The sequence below is a fragment of the Alligator sinensis genome, unplaced genomic scaffold (assembly GCF_000455745.1).
Source record: "Alligator sinensis unplaced genomic scaffold, ASM45574v1 scaffold1290_1, whole genome shotgun sequence".
Taxonomy (NCBI): Eukaryota; Metazoa; Chordata; order Crocodylia; family Alligatoridae; genus Alligator; species Alligator sinensis.
Genome location: NW_005843103.1, coordinates 86,874 through 108,242, shown reverse-complemented (window position 1 = coordinate 108,242; position 21,369 = coordinate 86,874). Strand labels below are relative to the sequence as shown.

Genomic DNA, 21,369 nt, shown 5'->3' with positions numbered 1-21,369 from the left:
AGAGTGGCAGAGGAACAGGAATAGCTACAGGCTCAGTCTAAGATCCCCTAATGCCAATATCATACATATAAGAACTGTAAAATCAGGAAGACAGGGCTTAAAACAGCTGTGGAATTGAGACAGGTCTCTAAAGTGGTCAGAAAAGTAAAACTGCCAATAAATTGCTGCTAACCTGTTAGGGCCCAATTCAGTAACAGAATATATACATGGTTTCCAATGATTTTTCTGAAAGACATGTTCTTTTCAAGGTAGAGTTTGGCCCATTCACATCAATAATGAAAGGAACATATTTCTTTTTCATTATGATTTCAATTTCCATTTGCAACTATCAGGTTTATCCATTGGGGACCATTATGAAGGACTGTCAACTTCACAAACCACCAATTACCAAAACATTTAGCTCTTTTAAACATTCTCCCAGCTGCTAGATTCATTGAACCAGAAATTCTTTTTCACACTATTTGTCATTTTGTCATGCAGTCTTTATATCCCAGTTCTCTTTCGTACTGTTTCCCCTTCTTAGCTTGACAGCCCTGTCACAATGTCACTCATTGTGCTACACAGTGCAAACAGTGCTGCCAAAGTCAACCTGCATAAGATAAACGAGTGACAGATATCTTTATACCTAGACAGTTGCTAGGGCATGCTTCCTTCCATTGCCTTTTGTTGCTGAATTAATACCGTCCTGCGCTTCTTTTCAGCTTGCAAATATACTTGTTTTTGATAAATCTTAGAAAAAACTTTCTTTATCATCTATTATGTTCCAGAATATACACTGGCGAGAATGAGAAAAGGCCTATATTCAGACATACTAGGGCTCCTGCTACTTGTTGCTGTTACCTATTAATTTATTTTATAGTAGCAGCTAGTCCTCACTCGGGGCCTAATACAAACACAAGGAAAGATAAAATCCCTGCCCCAAAGACCTTACAGTCTAAATAGAGAAAACATACAGTGGATGAGAGAGGAACCAGTCTTCAGGAGACTGTTTCTTTAGTTTAACTGTTAATCTCTGTCTCTTTTTTTTCAGGAAGAGGAGCAAGATGCGATTGCAAAGTAAAAAGGTTTATTGCCACATGACTTTCCAAGCAGTTTCATTTATTATATAATACATAAACAAATGTGTCACTTTTATAAAGTATGTTCCCTCGCTGGAATTATTTTATGCACTCTCTTTTTGTTTCTCCTAGACAGTTTATTTACTGTTACTATTACTAACTTATCATCATAGCATCTTATTTGAGAGACAGTTCTGGTCCTACAACCACTTTCATTATTTATTAAGAAATAATAAATTATTAATAACTTAATAATTTTCACTGTCCTCCTTGGCACCTAAGCATCGTGTAACTAAAGTTACTGCTGAAAGTGTCTTTAATACCTCACATCTTCCCTTGTTCTTGTTATGGAATAAAGAGTGTTTGGAGAGCAGTACACGTTTCGTGTGGTTTAAGAACAGATTCTCATGATTCTATTGATTTCATGGGGAGCCTGGCAATTTATACTAGCTGCAGATCTGCCTACTACTACCTGATCCAGGGGCGGGCAATTATTTCAGGCGGAGGGCCATTTACCCAGTTTTGGCAAGCTGTCGAGGGCCGCATGGGTAGCCCCGCCCCTTGACAGGTGCCCTGCCCCCTGGTCACCATCTTGGGACCAATGCCCCAATGTCTTGGGACCAATGTCCCAGGGCCAGCACCGGCGGGGCCCAAAGCAGGGTGCAGGCAGGCAGGGGTCTGTGGAGCCGGGCTGGGCTGCACCAGCTGGGAGAGGGGGGAGCTGGCCCGGCTCCATAGAGCCCCTGCTGGCCGGGACTCCTGTACTCCTGCCGCCCTGCTCTAAGCTCTGCTGGCACTGGCCCTGAGACACTGGTGTGGGCCCTGTGCTCCCGCTGGCTCCCGCACCCACTCACTCTCAGTGCCCCCCCAGTCCCACGGTACAGGCGGGGGACAGCGTGCAGCCTTGACCCCCTGCTCGCTGGCAGAGAACGAGCTGGTGCTGAGTGTGGGGGGAAGCGGCCCCTCCCCCGCCCTGTGGCCTGCGCTTCCTGCTGCAGCTGCTTGCAGCCCAGGTGTGGCTGTCCTGAGCAGGCACAGGTAGCCCTACATGGGCTGAGAGTGGCTGCAGTGTGGGATGCCAGGCACGGTTCAGGGCCGCTTTTCCCCATGCTCAGCACCAGCTTGTAACCCACTCCTGCTGCCAGCATGGGCCCCGCACTGGCTCCGGACTCGCCCGTTGGGGCTGCGCTGTAACAGGAACAGCTGCGGCCCCCCCCGCTTACTGTGCCAGGCAGCAGCAGCAAACCTGCCCGGTGCAGCAAGCAGGGGGACTGCAGCTGCTGCCACCATGGCGCAGCCCTGACAGGCGAGCCTGGAACCAGTGCAGGGCCCAGGCTGGCAGTGGGGGCGGGTTACAAGCTGGTGCTGAGCGCAGGGAAAAGCGGCTCTGCCCCTGCCCCATGCCCGGTGCTCTGCGCTGCAGCTGCTCACAGCCTGCGTGGGGCTGCCTGCGCCCTGTGGCAGCTCCCCTGCCCTGGGCTGGGGCTCCTGTGCTGCACCAGGCAGCCTGGTCATGGCCCCACATGCCCCCCCGAGGAGCATCTCCCAGGCACCCTGCCCCTGCAAGTACAGGCAACCAGACAATCCCTAAGCCCTGGTCCTCCAACCCCCATTCCCCCATATACACCTGCATCCAGCTTCTGGGGCTGCTCCCATGACCCTGCCTGGCTGCATGCCAGCCATGTGCATGTGTGCCCACTGCCTCCAATTGCCCCAAGCAGCTCCTTGCAGGCTGGAATGCTGCCAGCCTGCAAGAGAAACCCATGCTTTCCCACATTTTTCTAGGACTTGCTTGTGACCCTTTCAAATATTTTTGTGACCCACTTTTGGGTCACGACCCATGGATTGAGAAACACTGATCTAAAGGATTGTGTCAGTATGACCCAAGGATTTATGAAGATGTTTTGTATTGTTTTATTTTCCAAGATAAGCAAAGAAACTGAAAGCATTTATTGCCTTGCTAGTAAGTACATTTTAAAAAATGTCTGATATGACAGCTGGGAGCAATATTATCTGTATAAGAACAAGCAGCAGTATCAGAAGTCCTGCACCACCCAGCTCATCACTAATGATTAGGTCAGGGGTGAGCAAAATACAGCCCGCGGGCCACATCCAATCTACTAGTCCATTCTATCTGGCCCGCGGGGCCCCTAAAAAATTTCGAAAATTAATATTTATCTGTCCTTGGTTCCTGTCAAAAATGACAGGAGTCAGGGGCAGTAGGACCCAGGGGAAACCCCAGTGGACTCATGCAACAGCAGGGCCCACCCAGCCCTGCCCACCCCAGCTGGAAGCCCCAGCAGGAGCTTCCAGTATGGGACCATGTGGCTCCTCCAGCGTTGGAAGCTCAGGTAAGTAAGACAGTGCAGGGTGGGGGAGGAAGGGCAAGAGACAAGCTGGTCCTGAGCGCAGGGGAAAGCAACCCGTCCTCCGCCCCGTGGCTGGTGCTCCCTGCTGCAGCAGCTCACAGCCCGCGCGAGGCTGTCCTGAGCAGCCTCCCCTCCTCCTCTCTCCAGTCTGTGCTGGGGCTGGACTCACTTTGCTGCCGCCCGCATGAGCTGGAACCACCACAGCCACCGTGCTCTGGCCTGAGTGTAATGAGGGCAGCTGAGAGCACTCTCCGGCAGGGCTGGGTGGGTAAAGGGACTGTGGGTCGGGACTGAGGGCACCGATAGGGCCAGGGGCCTGTGGGTGGGGAGTGAGGGGAACTGGAAGACCTGGGAGGGGCTGTGGATCAGGAGTGAGGGGCACCAGCAGGGCCAGAGGGCTGTGGCTTGGGAGTGAGGGGCACTGGTAGGGCCAGGGAGCTATGGGTTGGGAATGGCCAAATGTTTACAAATGTGTCCTGGTACAAAAAAGGTTGAGAACCACTGCTTTAGGCTGTAAGGAGAAGTATACGCCAAACAATCCTATTCATAAAGTGATCAAGCTCCATCTTATATCATGGTCCAAGATGCACCTGTTTAAACAAGTGCTTTCCTAGTGGATGGTTTGGTTGCTATTGGCAGCATCTGGAGCCTAACCCTTCAAGTCCATAAAAGGAAGCAGAAGGGAGGACAACTAGACTTCTGTAATGGTTATTCCTTGCACAGTAACATTTATGAAACAGTGCCAATATTATGGTACTCAGAAAATACCTCTGAAAAGTATTCATCCTACAGATAAAAACAGCCTATATAAAAGAGCTAGATAATATTATTTTAAGTAGCTTATATTAAGTACTTGAATTAAACTATCTTCTATGAGCATGAATAAAATAACCTAAACAGGCTTTTTTTTTGTCTCTAACTTCTGTGAGGTTTTTAAAAATAAAATCGTAATAAGTCTTTATGGGGTATATTACTTCAAAGCTTTTTTTAAAAATACAGCATGTGTGTAACAGTATGGCAGTCTGCCAGCTCAAGGAGCCTGTAGGCAGTCTGCAGGCTGGCAAGGTCTACAGCCCAGCTGTGGGCAGTGTCGCTCACTGCAGCCCCAGAGTGAGCCAGCTGCCTCAGATAATTAGCTGGGGCACAGGAAGTTAAAAGGGCTTCTAAAGAAAGAAGTGGGGGGTGGGGGGGGGGAGGTGTGAGAGTTAGGCTTCTAATAGGAGCTAGATGCAGGCAGACAGTTGAGAACCTGAGACTGAGGATCTGAGAGCTGGTGGGTCTGCTTAGGGTAGAGCCCAAGGACTGCACCTGGAGTGCTTTTATCCTGAGAGTCAAACTGTGAAGATGACCATGGCATGTGGAGAGACTGTGAGCAAGGCCAGAGATTGTGTATAGTAATAGAGTGAACAGATAAGAGAAGGGAGTGTGGGCTGGTGGCAGTAAACCTGAAGCCAGCTACTCTCTGTAGTCAGCAAGAAGACCACAGGTTATTTATTTACAGTGATAATTGCTTATGTTGATTGTGTCCTGCTGTGAGGGAGTTTGCCCTGGAAGAATAAAAATGGTGTAAAGATCCTAAATAAAACCTGAAAGATCGAGTGATTTAATTAACCCCAAACCTGCTACAAGGTGCAATAAAGAATGTAAACTATGGATCTGAACAGCTTTCCTTTTGTAACGTGTATTACTGTAGGCAATTCATAAAAATCAATAGCTCCACTTAGATAAATAATAATTGTCAGTACAAAATTGATAATGGCTTGTCTTCTATTAGAGGCAGGGTTAATCTACACAGATATAATTTTGACAGATATATTACCTAGGTCCCACTCTGAACTTTACTTACCATTTGTTAATGATAAATATCAAGTAACTGAAGTAACCCTTCAGTTGCATGAAACAATCATGACCTTAGCCTGCATGTATCAAAGCTATGGAAGTCCTTGATCCTTGGAATGAAATACATTTCTGCTTCTAAAACCAAAGAAACCTAGTACACTTCCATACAAAGTTCTGTCTTATTTATTCTGACTACCTATTAACATGATCCTAAGTTTTCTACCAGCATGAACATTCTCTGTTTTAAAATGGAAGGAGCTAATGTCTCTTTAGGCATAAGGCTTCCTTTGGAGTTGTGCTACATGAGTAAACAGGAAAAGATGAATGAAAGATCACATCCGCTAAATGGTCCATCATACAGTCAGAGAAATAAACTCGTGAGTAAAGTAAGGTTTGACAGGCACTACCACCATGGTGCATACAAAGAGAAAGTCAATGAAGTGCCCAGTGGGTAAAATACAGGGATCTGCATACAGATGAAAGTGAACACTTGGGAATACCAAGAGAAGCCTCTGATCTTATATCATTCTTGACTGTTGATTTAAATGAGGAAAGGCTGAGGGATCTGGGACTATTTAGCCTGAACAAGAGAAGGCTGAGAGGGGACTTGGTAGCAGCTTACTGCTAACCGCTCAGAAGCGTACATCACGGGCTCGGTGAACAACTGTTCATCAGGGCACCCTTGGGGAAACTAGGAGTAATGGCCACAAACTTCTGGAAGACCGTTTCAGGCTCAACACTAGGAAAAACTACTTCACAACTAGGGTGTCCAGGCTGTGGAATAAGCTCCCTCCAGAGGTGGTACAATTGCCTATCCTGGAAATCTTTAAGAGGATCCTGGATGGTCACCTTGCTGGGGTCACCTGACCCCAGTTATCTTTCCTGTTTGGTGCAGGGGACTGGACCCGATGATCTTCTGAGGTCCCTTCCAGCCTTACAATCTATGAATCTATGAAACTTCAGGAGCTAACTGGAAAGAATTGATCAGATTTCCATATTAACTGTCTTAGCAGCCACTTGTCCAGTGTGAATTAGAAAGCATACACAAATCAGTGTCTACATTATACCAGACTAAGCCCTTACATAAGCAGTGTAATTCCATTATATTCTATGGAGCTAAACAGGGTTATATGAGACAGGGAACATGAGCTCTGCATGTCCATGATCCAAGTACTGTGCAATAGATATTTGCATCTTTCCCTCAAGGCCCTAGAGATATCTGGTATTCTTCTGGTTCCATTATTAGAATCATAGGGTTGAAATGCTCAGTTTGTACAATTATACAAGAACAAAAAGGGGATAGAAGTGACTGTGACAACAATAGAGGTATCTCCCTATTGAACATCATCAGAAAAATTGTCACTCGCATCATGCTTCCTCAGTTGCAATCTCTAGGTGAAGAAATCTATCTCAAAAGTCAATGTGATTTTCATTCAGGATGCTCCACCATTTATATATTTTGTCAGTCAAGCAACTGCAAGAGAAGTGTAGAGAAAAAACGAATACCACTGTACATAGCCTTCATCAATCTGATGAAGGCCTTCAATACAGTCAGACAGGGCCCTTTTACTGTTCTGAAGAAACTGAGTTGTTCCCTCAAACTGTTGAACATCATTCACTCATTACATCAAGGTATGAAGGTAACTGTAGTACATGAAACAAAGAATCAAATGCCTTTGACATCAACAGCATGGTGAAACAGGGGTGTCTCAGCCCCTGTGCTCTTTAACATCTACTTTTCATTCCTGTTTCTGCATGCATTCAAGGACAGCAATGATCATTCACTGAAAGACAGCAATTATGGCATTTATTTTTGAACCAGATTAGATGGAGGCTTGTTCAACGTTGCAAGCTTTAGAGCGAAAACCAAGGTGAAAGAACTGATACTGAAAGATTTCCTGTTTGTGGATGATGCAGCCTTTGTTGCACACAGTGAATCTTCCCTGCAAAATCTTTTGGCAGATTTTCTGAGTCATGCAAGAGCTTCAGAATGGCAATTAGTCTCAAGACGACTGTGATCATGTACCAAGAGGTAGAAGAACTAATACCTAACATCACTCTGGAGGATAAATCTCTTGAAGTTGTTGATAGTTTTTGCTAGTTGGGTTCTACAATCAGCAGAAATCTTGACCTTCAGACTGAACTGACTAACAGAATCAGAAAAGCAGCTAAGAATTTCGGGTTATTACATGGAATGACAGCAAACTACCAGCTAAGGTGAAGATATGAATCTATGAGACTTGTATGCTGTCACCCTGCTTTATGGTTCAGAAATGTGGACTACATATGCTAGGTATGTCAAGAGACTGAACAGCTTCCACACGAAATGCCTCCATAAGATCCTAAAAATAAAGTAGGAAGATGGAATACCAAATACAGAAAAACTAGAGCATGCAGGACTGACATGCTTAGAACCCACCATCAAGAAGAGGAAGTTCAATGATTAGCCATGTCAGGAGAATGGAAAGAGACCATATCCCCAAGAATATTTTGTACAGAAAGATTTGAGATGGCTCTAGAAAGTGGGCTCACCCTCTATGGCAGTACCAGGATGTGTGCTAAAATTATATGAACCACTCAACATCAATGTAGAAAGCTGGGAGGAGCATGGAGCTGTTCGATTTGGAGGGAACATCTAGCAGCAGGTGCGGCTCACCATGAAGCAGCTTTGATCCAGAAGCAGCAAAGCAAGAAAGAAGAGAGCAGCATGCTGTAAAATTAGACACCAACTCAGACGACACATGGATCCGTGAAACTTGTAACAAGCTTTGCTGCTCTCGAATTGGGCTTGTCAGCCACAAATGGATTAATTGGGCATCTGACTAGACCTCTTATGTGTACACCATGATCCAGAGGATTGACAGTTGCCAATTTAGGAAGGGAAGAAACCTCCAGAGTCATCTAGTGCAATCCCCTGAATGAATGCAGATGCTCTATTCGTATATTATCCCAGACAAATGCTTATCCAGCCTCTTCTTGGAAATCTACACTGAAGGAGGTTCCAGTTTCCCATAACACCTCGTTCCACGGTCCTACTGTTCTGACAGTGGGGAAGTTTTCTGAGCTTTAATCTAAAGCTGATTTTCCTCCCTCTGAGGCAAGGAAGAACAGTTGTTCTCCCTCTTCTTTATGGCAGCCTTTCAAATATTTGAAAACCACTATTGTATCCACCACTTAAATTCCTTTCCTCCAGACTAAACATACCTTGTTCTCTGAAACATTCCTTGTATTGCCTCATCAGGAAGCTTCAGCAAGGCTTCCCACATTCCTTCTAGCTGAAAATTATGCCCACACCAAAGATTAAAAAAAAAATTGCTGAGTTTCCAACAGGAGGAACTCCAGCCACAAAGGAAAGTTTTCACAGAAATAGGGAGGAATTTTAGTTGATATTTCAGGCTAAATTTTGGCCATAAATCACCCTATCAAATCCCAGACTAACACAAACATTAGCCTTCACCTTTATCTTCAGCACACATTCATCAGTTTCTCTTTCACTTGTGGAATGAGACATGAATGAAATAGTTCAGCTTGCTTTGCTAGATCTCTCTGAGACTTGTCAGCTTCACCCTGAGCTACCAAAACACACATTTGCTGTTCCTTTGTTCACTCCCCTGACCTGCAGAACACATACACCGACAGCATCGCATCCTGTTCTTTCACTGACCAACTTTCAAAGCCATAATTATCAAGGAGCTGAAACAAAGCCTGGATTTAGTAAGGCTGCAATGTTTCTTTCTGATCTTTATCTATATAATCTATGGGATTGTTCTACTGTTGATGGGATCATTCCATTAAGAATTTTCTAACAGACATAACTGCTGGGTAAAGCACTCTGGTATATGATATGTCAAGCATGTACAAGCAAGCAGTGTATGACCATTTGTAGTGACCTACATATACATATGTATGTAAATATCATACAGCATACTTTTAAATAGGGAAAAATGTAAGTAGAAAATATAACATATTTACTGCACGGGCACAAAGGCACATTTTTGTAATACTTTAAAACCAGTTATTTACAGAAAAACACAAAAAATCATTTTTCAGAACTACTGTCCATTGAGGACTAGCCAAGTTCTAAAATTTTGCCATTTTTATTATATTTATATATAAGAGTATGTTTTATTCCTTCATCTATGGTTGAATTAGTTACATATATACTTCCCTATAAATTTCACCTTTAGGCTGAGACTAAGGATGGAAAGTTCTTTCATAAGAAACTCTTTAGAACTACAGGACCAGATCGGGAATCAAAGCAGAATCAGGCTGCTAAATATATTTCTTCTCTACCCTATTCATGTCCCTGTAAATCATAATGCACCTGCTGTTGTAACACACCATCATCTGAGCCTCAGAACCGTCGCAAAAAAACTGAAAGGAAGAGAAGGATCGACCCACCTTTAGTATTAGCATTTTTTTTTTACCATTTATGCATGTAATAGGCAGAACAGAATCTGACCCCTATAGCATTAAGTCCCTCAGTTCTAGACCCTCCTTTTGAACATTCTGGCTGTGACTAGCATCTTTTGTATTACATTCTGTAAGGCTGTTGAAAAATAAAACGTTTGTATTTTCTTGGTTTTGGGACTTTATTTCTCCATGCAGATGCTAGTACCAAACTTAGCTATGGAATTAGCAAGATCTGTACTTTAAACAGGACTGAAACCTCACTTTCAAACATTAATGAATGTATTTCGTCTCCATAAACTCTTCAGAAGACAACTGAACATGCCATGTACATTCTCAATATTTACCAAGATACTTACTGATTTTTTTCAGAGGAAACATTTTAAAGTGCTCCCTCTCTGAATTTTACTCTATTTTCCTGATACTTTTTTAGATTCATCTGGCTAAACAATCACAGACTTCTGTCTGTCTTTCTCTCTGGCCCCTGGCATGTGTTTATTTAAAAGGTGATATGGGATCTGATCCCTGATCCCAATTATACCTCTTGCAATGCCATATGTGCATGACAGGAGGCATGATTCTGGGATGGGGGATCAGATCCAAATAGCACCCTTTCTGCTTGCCAGTGCAGGGGGAAGAGGATCCAATCCAGAAAGCTTGATTCTCAGCTGCCCTGAACTTGTGGTGGGGGAGAGAATGGTGTGTATAGAAAGCTTTTCCTTTTTAGTGCTCTTCATCCCAGGACTGGTTAGGTGCCAGCTACAACTGCAATCTTTGTGTCTTCTCTACATTATACTGGCTAGAACATTTTTGTAAGGACTAATGCAAATAGACTTTATAACACAGTACATATGTGTACTTTGCCTGAGTTAACTTTGTTGTAGGAACGTTATTTTTCACTCTCCAGACACCTGTACACTTAAATTTAATATCCCCTTCAATTTGGGATTTGGGGTCTTTTGGGAAGGGGACTGGAGAGTGAGGTTGTTTCTTTTTGCTTTGGGCTTTTTTTTTGGTATTTAACTTTCCTTTTTCAATTCTAAGAATTATAAGTTTACTATTATTTTTTCTCCAATGCCTGAACATACATACAGGTAAGTAGCATATGCATCTTTATAGTTGTACACATCACATACATATAAAAATACCACATACATTAAGCACCTTTTAAATCATAATTTTAAACCCATAATGAAAGTGTGTACAGCTACACTTTGTTTCATAACTCTCAGCTATGCTCTTGTCATACTCCTACACAATTGTATCATACTTAAAGAGTCCCAAATAAACAGCTCATTTCAGAGAATTTCAATAAGGAAACATCTGTGACAAACAGGGTAGCACTACCTGCAACAGACTTATCAGTAGAGGTGCATACATCGGTCTGATATCGGATTGGTACTGATATGAAGAAAACTGTCTATATCGGCCCTATGGGGCTGATAATTCGGCTGATAAATGCCTGTGCTGTGCATAGCCACAATGCAGCATGGAGCAGAGCCCACAGCATGGCGAGCTGCCTCCAGCTGGTAAGTCAGAGGGTGAGGAGGGAAGGAAGTGGGGGGGCATATCAATGCCTCTCGTGGTGAGGGAGGGAGCAGGGGCGGGGCAGGCGCTACCCAGCCGGGGCGGTGGGGCATGGGATGGAGCTGCGACCCATGGGGTGGGGGCAACTCCCGCCACTGCTTGCACCCCAGGTGGGCGGGGGGGGGCGTGTGCCCCCCTGACCTGTGTGGTGCGGGGAGGGCAGTAGCTGCGGGGTGGAGCCAGAGCCGGAGCTGGTGCTTCACGGCTCTTCTCACTGGGGACTGGGCTTGTAGCAAGCTCTGGCGGCGATGGGAGGAGGCTGCAGCCACCCCAAATTTCACTGCACCTCCGTTCCCAGCCCCGTGCTGCAGCCTACTGCCTGGCGCAATTCTGGCTTTTCCTGGCACTTGGGTGGAGGCAGCGTGTTCAGCCAGGGCTGCACCGGGCGGCAGCGCAGGGCTGGGAGCAGAGCTGCAGCAAAATCTGGGATGGCTGCAACCTCCTCCCAGTGCTGCTGGAGCCCACTTCAAGCCTATAAATTTATTAGGCGAGGTCAATGGGGAATAGGGGACGTGCTGTTTACTAGGGCGCCGCAGCGAGTGACTAGGAATAACAGGTGTAAGCTAGTTGAGAGTGGATTTAGGTTAGATATTAGGAAGAAATTTTTCACAGCAAGGGTGGCCAGGATCTGGAATGGGCTTCCAAGAGAGGTGGGGCCTTGCTTGGAGGACTTCAAGAAGAGGCTAGATAGTCACCTGGCTGGGGTCATCTGACCTCGGTCCTCTTTCCTGCCACGGGTAGGGGGTTGGACATGATGATCCATTGTGGTCCCTTCTGACTCTACAATCTATGAATCTAAGCCCAGCCTGGCTCCGGCTCCGGCTCCACCCTGCGCTGGTCTTCTACCCCATGCCATGCAAATCTGGGGGCACATGCCCACCCCCTCCTGCCCTCCCGGGTTGCAGTGGCAGGGGGCGCCCCCCCCCCCAACCCCCCGCCCCCAGCTCTGGCTCTACCCCGCAGCTGCAGGCCACCCCGGCTGGGCAGCGCCTGCCCCTGCCTTCACTGTGGGGGGTGTTGATCTGCCCCCCACGTCCCTCCTCCCCTTCCACCACACCGAACCTACCACCTGGAGGCAGCTGTATCAGATATCTGATATTGGATCAGGATCAGCTGATATGCCTCCTTAAATATCAGCTATCAGTATCGGCCCCCAAAATCTCTGTTGGTGCACCCCTACTTATCAGTCCAACTGTTGCATGCTTTTGGATTTGTGCATTTTCAGATGTTGAACACTACTTATATTAGAGAGGAAACATGCTGTCTTTTTCATGTTTGAGGTTATAATTTAACTCAAATACATGTTCTATACTTTTCCAAGGGACTGGCTCAATGCCAGAATTCCTTATCTATAGAACTTGGTTTACATCTTTGATTTTTTTCCCCTTTGAAACTCTCCTCAGTGCAATATTAATCAACCTAACTTCACCCACTCCTTTTATGCCAGAGTATCTAATACTTCCTGAGGCACTGGTGATGGTGCGGAGAGGACACCTTTAGCAAGGGCCCAATCCAAAGTTCATTGTAGTCAAATGGAAAGATTCTATTTGATTTCAATGGGTTATTGATAAAACCCCTAGTGACTAACATATTGTTTTAAGGTAAGATCTGGTGTTATGATACTTAAAATATCAGTAGCCGCATTTTGTTAGCTTTAACATTCAGGTAACATTCAAGGAGGGCAGTCAGACTTGCAGGACTATGTTCCTGACCAGAACGTGTAGAATCTTGAATGCTCATACAGAAGTAACATTTTGCTTCTCTCTCTCTCGCTCTCTCTCTGTTTCTACTGCCACCCATCACTGTAGCATCTTCTATGGAAGATCAATAGCATTAGCAACATCCCTAGTCAAGTTTATAGGTCTCCAGCTCTTTCTCCTTTCAGGGTTGAAGCTCTGCTTATTACTGGGTTTTGTTTGTTTGTTTTGTAGCTGTAGTATTTTGCTTTTTTTTTGGTCAAAGTCTTTAAGGGCAGAAAAAATGTGTCAGTGACTTTAGCTTTTAAGGTTTTTAAGGAGACACACTATAACTGCAGAGTAATTAGTTCATCTATCTTGGAAGGATGAGTCTGCGTTGATCCTCCCAGGTTTTATACTGTGGCACCAGAGAGATTAGGTATGTCAAAACTGATGTTTAGACCATGAAACCATCCCCCATTAAATCATCGCTTTGGTTTTGTTTGTTTTGATTTTGCAGAGCTCCTTTTGACTAGGGTTATATATACATCAATCAATTACATTATGAAAAAAGTAGTCAAGCAACTTTACTGTATTTCTTGTCTATCACAGTGAAAAGGTTACACAGTATAACACATACCATGTGGAAGACGCCTGCTGCCTTGACAGGTTTAAATCCAGAGACAGGTACACAGTGATCAGCATGGCCATTACAAAAGCAACTGCCCTTCACGATGAAATCAGAGATTGCATAGTGCATGAACCGTTGAGGCTTTGCCTTCAGGTCATTGTCCTTACACGGGCAGGCCTGTCGCTTAAGCAGCCGCACTCGAAGGTTGGTGATCTTCAGCTGTGCCTGAGCTTCAGTGCTGTAAGGATCTTCAGCTGAATAAGGTGGTGACAGAGCTCGGTAAATAACCTGAGCAAAAGAAATGAAAGAAAATAAACTCATATCAGAGAACTAAGGGTGTGAATAGGAGTCCTGTTGAATGCTTTCAGGATATTGTCTGCAAACAATGTGCTCCTAGGTCAGGTTGCCTATGGTTTGATTTATGGGGCTGTCTGAAACATCTGGAATTGACATGCCAGTAAGACATGATGAGATTTTTAGAGCTTGATCACACCTGGGGAAGGGCAGCCCTCTGTTCCGTTGCTGAACAGCTGTCTTGTGTGATACATAAAGGGAGGAAATGAGACGAATAGTCAGATTTCCATTGCTGTCCTGTATATGGAGTGTGTGCGCACACACACTACACATGTACAAATTTAGATTTACTCAAGGAACAACATTCTTTTTCTCTTCTTGTTAAGAAGTCAGGATCTGAAGCTGAAGATGTGTCGGGTCACATCATTGTACCACTGACCACCTGGCATCAGACTCATTCTTGTACATAGTCTTACTGAAGTCCATATGCTCACTAAGAATGTTGTAGACTATTGTAGGAAGTGGGCATTTTGCAAGAATGGGTTCTAAAGGATGTACAATATTTATTAAAACTCAGTGCACTTTTTTGCAAATAAAGCCCAAATTTCTAAATATTTGGCTCACACCAGCCCCATGCTACTTCCTAGTGTAAAAGTGATTAAATACAGTGAATAATGATGTCCAACTGATAGTCCAGAAGACTGAGATAAGAAAGAAAGAAAGAAAAACTCAGGGCTTTTTAAGTTTAAACACATACTTACCACTCAGTCAGTATTTTAACTTCAGTAGGACTAAATAAGCAAATATTGGGTTGAACCAAAAACTGAAAGCACTAGATAAAAATAACTAATTTCCTTTAAAAGGTTTATTTTGAATTTGTTAACATAGTAGCCTTTATAGTGTGATACCATACACAGCACACATACAGTACATTTATTAATATCCACTATACTATACCATCTTATAATGCAATACAAAGTATATTATTGCTGTTATGCCACACTTTGTACTACAAGTAAATTTATATAGTTTAACAAGGTTAATACATTATATTGTTCTTAAACTGATAACAATAATATTATTTAAAATATAATATTTACATAAAAGTTGTAAGTTGTTTTAGAGTCTCATTGAGTCCAACAGATGAATACATTACTTATATTTGCTGGTTGAAAACAGCTATAAACTTTTCATTGATGTGTTGATAACCAACTATAAGTCTATGACAAGACAATCATTTTATTATCATTCTGTAAACTATTTACAAATGTAGCTGTGATTGCTGTGGGCCTTACGTGTTGCACTGCCTGCCGGGTGAGTAGCCCCTCAACTCGCCTGCCACAACTTTGAACCCAAGAGAGGGGTTCAATAGAGATATTCCTGAGAGGGCCTCCCGGCAAGCGGCGATGTTCCACGGGACTCCGCCTCCCCTACACCCCGTCCACTCGCCAACCGGAACGGTGTCCATACAATGATGGCTTTGGCCCTGCGGGCTTGCCCGCAGCTGGCTTCGGGTAGGGTCCCATATCTGCGTGGGCTCAGTTGGCTCCTGTCCCTGCGGCCTTGATGCACAGCCTTCCCTCTATCTCTTTGATTTTTTTCCTTTTTTTCCTTTCAAAAGAAGTATTCTCCTGGGGAGGAGAGGGATGTGGAGCTGCCTCCTTTCCCCCAGCCTCCTACAGGGGACTCAATTGCCTCCCCTGCTCTGCCTCCTACAGGGAGCTTAAATGCTTCTGTCTGCCTTCTGCAGGGAGCTGAAAGGCTTCCCCTGTTCTGCCTCCTACAGGGGGCCGAGGTGCTTCCCCTACTCTGCCTCTGGCAGGGGGGCTCAAAGGTCTCCCCTGCTCTGCCTGCCAGTGCTGCGCCGGCTGTACTGCTCCTCTCCCACGTAGGAGCCTCAGCACCTCTGGCGTGCTGCCTACTAGCTCGCTCTCTCTCTGGCTCCTCTCCCGCCCTGGTCCTGGCAGGGCTTTTAAGCTTTCCTGCAGTGGCTGGTACAGCCACCACGATTGGTCCACCTGTTCCCCGCACAGGAAACAGCTGATTAAACAGCTGGCGTAATGTCGGCTCATGCGGCTGTAGCCGCGGTCTCAGCTCCTGCTCTGCCTGCTCGGCAGGAGGTAAGTTATCCCCGTAGAGGGTCTGTTTCCAGGGTTTGGGGCCCGCGGTGATTACCCTCTCTCCTTCGGGAGCCTGTGGTGGCGTCTCACTGCCACAGTAGCCTTAATATAAAGTGTGACCATCATCATGATTATTTATTGGACACTAAATAATAGTGACAGTATGCCTGACACCAGGCAAGGAACACCACCAGATATCTCCTGACCCAAGGATCTTATCACAAGCACTGATACCACCTATCAATAACACCTGAGTGTGCTGTTCTGTCCTGTTGGACCTCCACTATGGTTCACAGAGCTCTACACGGCTATAAGAGGTGACCTACATATCAGATATTGAAGGCCTAAATTAGATGGATGCAGAGAAGTAACACACAGGGAAATTCAGATGAAGAGGGGGAAGCCTCTTGTTCTTTAACATTAGCATTAGCTTTAAATGTATAGTACAATTCCTGACGGTATCAAAAAGGGCTGAAATGTAGCCTTGTGGTTAACCACAGGGAATCAAGTGATTTAGTCTCTTTTCCTAGCTGTGTCACCAGCTTCCTGTGCGGCTCTGGCCAAGAAAGCACAGCTCTCTACACCTCTATTTCTCCATCAGCATAATGGGGTTAGTCAAAACGTGCTTGGTGCAGGTGTTGCTTAAATCTGTTACTGTTTATAAAACAGCTAGTGATGCCTGGGCAGAGGGTGCCAAGAGTGTGAAGTACTATTTCCCAGCAACAAGGGAGCTCAGGAAGAGGAAAGTAGGAGAAAGAGTGGACGAAGAAGACAAGATTCAGATGGTAAGCAAGGTGAATTCATTTAGTTGAAACACTTGAGGTGAAGTAAAACATTAATTTGTTCTCTCCAAGTCCTTAGTTCTTGCTTGGTCTTCCTCTTCCTAGGTCCCCTGTCTTTTCTCCCTGGGCTTCATCCTTGAGGAGTAACTGTAGAGCTAGTTAAGGGCTGCCTAGATGATCTGTTTTTTTTAAACCCACTATATTGGAGGCTATGGACCTGTTCTAGTCACTCAGGATTTCAGTGTGATTTTAACAGAATACATATACCTTGGAGATAACACAGGGTCTTGATACTGCCAGTGTGTCCACTGCTGGCTTTGCCTCTCTTGGCTTCCATCTCTCCCATTCCCTGAGTCCTGGCTGAGCTCCTGGTTCTTGTCCAGAACTGCCAAGTTCCAGCCAGGGGAAGCTTGGTAAAAGGATGGATGGAGATTTAGAGCTCTTTACATTTCTGAGCTGAATGATGGCTGTGTTCTTTGTATGTCTTGTCAGCATGCCAACCATGACAGCAACCAGTGTGCTGGTGACAGCAATGATTGGACAGCCTTGTGACTGACATAGCATTAGAAAGCATATAATGGCACAGTCCCAGGCTTTGACAACTGCAAAATAAACAAAGCTGCATGGGCTTCAGAATTGTTTTTTATGTCCATGATACATTTGTGCTAAGGTGCATCCATTATGCAATCAGTAGCTTTAAAGATATTTAAAGAAACTACCTATTTTACCTAAAAGGCCAAAAGAAAGGCACAAGTTTAGGTTGGAAAAGGCAGTGAAAGGACAAAACTGGAGGGGTGTCTTCACTATGAGTACAAGCCTTTGATGAGGGATATAAATAATTAGTAACACGTTCCAAAGGGCCTTTGTCTCTCTTTCAATAGCGCACACAATCTTTCAAGCTTCTCCAGAAAAAAGGCAGGTATGAACAAAAACCTAAATAAATTCCAATACTAAAACCTGTACACATCCCAGAGTCCCGTCCCCCCCCCCCCCCCCCCCCCCCCCAAATTAAAGCTATTACAATTCTGACCACAAAAACTCTTTAGTGGCTTGTTGAACATGAGATGACTTCATGTGTAGAAAGAAAAAAAGGTGTCTGGACAACATCCAGATTCTAGACATTCAATTTCCTTTTAGTGGAGACGATGGAAAATGCAGGTTAAGAATTTTCATTAAAAAGTAGCACTTTGGGTTCCTTATGATTATACAAATTGTATCTTAAAGAATCCTTTGTTCTTTCTGGTTCAAATTAAAATAAGGAAGGAAAAATGAAAAATGAACAATTTGTATAATTCATTGCTTATAGACTTTTCCCATATTTTTCAGTTATGTTTGCCTGTGAATCCCAGTCTAAACCTGGCATGTGACCAATATCTACAACTATCATTCTGACAGTGAGGGGAACAAAAAAATCCTCTCATTTTGAGCGCTTGCAATTTAAGGGTGAAATCACTACCTTTCCCCACTACTAATACCAATAGGAATTTTTTTCAGCGGAGCTGATATTTCAAGTCAGTTCCTAAAATGTTACAAAATTTATTTTCATGCTTACAAGAAAGTATTGATCCTAAATGGGATTCCCTCTTTGTAATTCCCAGTAGACCATTAGGACCAGCTTTATCAATGCACTATGGCTGTTTTGAGTACTCCAGTGAATCAAAACAACCATGAACTTGGCTACCTGGGCAAATGTATCTGGTTTATGGCTGCGTGCAGAATGATAGGGGGAGCACACTAATAAAACTGATCTTAAAAGTATTAATGTAATAAGAACCCAGAATATTACATTAATTTTAAAAAAGCACGACACACTAATCCAAATAAACAAAACTCAAGTTACCATGTAAATAGCAATCCTCAGCTCTGTTCTAGGTAACTGAGTTGCTGTTTCTTAAGAACAGGGATGTATTTCTTTGCTAGATTTTTATATCTGGTTGTTAAACTTACTGACTTATGCCATCACTTCTCTACAATAAACCTAGCATATCAGTCCATCTTATCCATGTATAACTAGCTGTCATAATTACAGAGCCTTTGCCCCTTTTTTCTTCCTCTGATCTCTCTGAACACCTCACCACAGATGTCATATCTCATGCTTTTACCTCTCCTGTGATTGAATGCCATACTCCTAGACTGGGCTCAGGGCTATAGTCCCCTGTGTATTGGCCTTGCTTACCCAGCAGGTCCAACCACATTCGTATGTGAGGTTCTTCTTTTTAGGAGCACGTGACCAAGGTTGACTATGGTGCTTAGACAGCCTCTTCACACCACGTGTCATATCATTTCAACAGAACAAAGGGAGGGGGGAATCATTTAACAGGATTCTGTGCACAAAATCTATGCACAGGTCTAGCTTACCTACTGTCGCATCATTACTTGATGATAGTCTAAGCAGGCTGAATTTCTTCAGACCCTCTCTGCTCAGTGCTTGTCTCAATCTAAAAAGTTCCTCAGCAACAACAGCTCCTTTAAAACCATCTATGGCTCTTTTGTTCTTGTCAGTTCCTCCAAGCATTTGCCCTGCTAGTCCAAATTGCACTGGTAGGCTTCATGGAAGATTAAACTAACTAGTGTGTCTACCTGTTCCATAACAGCACCCTAATGTTTATCATGGAGTGACTTATCTTCAGCCATTGTTTCCCATTTTTTGCTCTATTGATTTAATCCAGTATAGTCATGCAGCAAATATTCCAATTGCCAGGTCAGCATACACTATTCAGAAATTATCCCAGAGCAGCTCCATCTCTCTCATACTAGTCGTAGCTGACTCAGGCCAGCACATTTCAGCTTTTGACCATGAAGATGCCCAAACTTCCAGATATGAAAAAGGAGCACCAGCGTCTCTCTCACTTTTTCATTCCAATTCCTGTAAAGTGAATCATCCTTCCAAATTAGTAGAAAGGATTCTGGCAAGGAGCTTTCACTGATGGTTACTTAAATGAGAAAAGATATCTTAAAGGGACATATCCACAGTGGATGATTTTCTTTGTGCTAGCTATTTCATTCTTATCCATGCTCTTCACTAGAAGAACAGTCCTATTAGGTTAAGCGGCAATTTCTCATAAAGTACTACTCCATTGTGAATAAAGGTGGTGGTACCTGGCCCTTCATATACAGATTCCAGCTGATGATGCTATCCTGAGGAAAAGAATGGGAGCGAGAAGCAGTTGAGTTTCATCTCCCCTGATACACTTCAGTAGCACGCCAAAATCACAAATTTTTGGTTTCCAGCCAAAATATTTGTCTTTTTGCTGATATTTTGGATTTTGGACATTCAGTTTTCAGACAAAAAATAAAAAATTTCCACAGAAAGCAGGCATGTGTAATGAAACATTTTTTGGTAGCCAAAAAATGAAGTTTCAGTTAAAGGTCTCCTCCCCTTACAACTGATTTAACAGAAAAAAAATTAACCAATTGTATTTGCAACCAGTCACATACTTGTAAAAATATGTAACAAATATAATTTCCTTCAGAAGTTTATCATGATCTGAGGATGATTTCATTTTTTTTTGGAAAGCAGGGAGACTTAGCTACTTTTAGTTCTACAGGTGTCACAAGGTAGCCAAATAAATAAAAAAAATACCTATGGGTATGCTGGACTCGAATACCCTGCTTGCATCATAAGTAGTTTAGCTTAATAATATATAAAATCTTCCTGCTTCACAAGTGTATATTTGTAATGAAAGGGCAGCTTTATATCTATCAGTGGGAATGAAAATGGTAATAACTGTTACTGAGAATATAATAGTCTCTGAAGTCAAAGTTGCCTAAGAAAGTCAACAAAAAACAGTGAAAGATTTATGGCTAGAAAAGCCCTCCAGAAAGATGTATTCAGATCACCACAGCTTCCATTTACTTGAGCCCCAGGGCCTAATTCTTCTGAGTGAAACCAATGTGAGGTCCTGAAGTGGAAAAGTGGGGACACAGGAGTTTAGGGCAGTATATGTGCTGTCTTAGTGTTCATCAGTCTAAGACAAGCCATCTCTTAGAGCACTTCCAAACCACACAGTTCATCCTGAATAAATACACACCAGAAAGAGAAACTATACATGTGCATAAAGAGAGGGAGAGCACACTAATATTGGAAAAGGAACAGCCTAGGGCCAGTATTATGCAATTTGTTTTTTACTATGCAGTATACAATAATCATGCTGTAATTTTAGATATCAATTCTTTAGTCTACTAAAAATCTTCCCAGTTGGATTCTTGACATTTAATACAGCTTGGTCTCATTTTATTTTTGTTGGCATTTTTATTCCATTTTATGCATCTCATCTGAATGTGGAAAAAAATCTCCAAAGGAAAAACAATGCAAGATTTTCTATTTTCTCAGGAGAGAGAGACAGAAAGAAGAATTAAGACACATAGATAGATAAATGTGAGAGAATTTGACATGCAACCAATTTTTAATAATAATTGCAATATTTGCATTAGAGGCCTATAGGTTTTATTAGTATCCAGGCTCCGGTATAATTTATTGTACCATAGTATGGTTGTGACATCTCTCCTTCAATTAAAGTTTCTGTAACTCTTTGAAAATGTAAAACATTGGAAGCTGAGATGAAGAATTGCCAGAGCACAAATGACACAGAGAAGCAGGACT

The 21,369-nt window shown here is 43.6% G+C and overlaps 1 protein-coding gene across 3 annotated transcripts in view; it reads right to left on the bottom strand.

The window, feature by feature from the left end:
• Positions 1-21,369, bottom strand: part of NTN4 (netrin 4) — an 84,536-nt gene that overhangs the window by 42,605 nt on the left and 20,562 nt on the right. For 2 of the 3 annotated variants that reach the window (XR_003092127.1, XM_006037357.3), the window contains exon 3: positions 13,580-13,858. The exons of the other annotated variant lie outside the window; for it this stretch is intronic. Coding sequence is in view for 1 of the 2 variants with exons in the window: in XM_006037357.3 (XP_006037419.1) it covers positions 13,580-13,858 (279 nt within the window). In the remaining variant the exon portion in view is untranslated. The remainder of the gene's footprint in view (positions 1-13,579; positions 13,859-21,369) is intronic. 3 annotated transcript variants of the gene reach the window in all.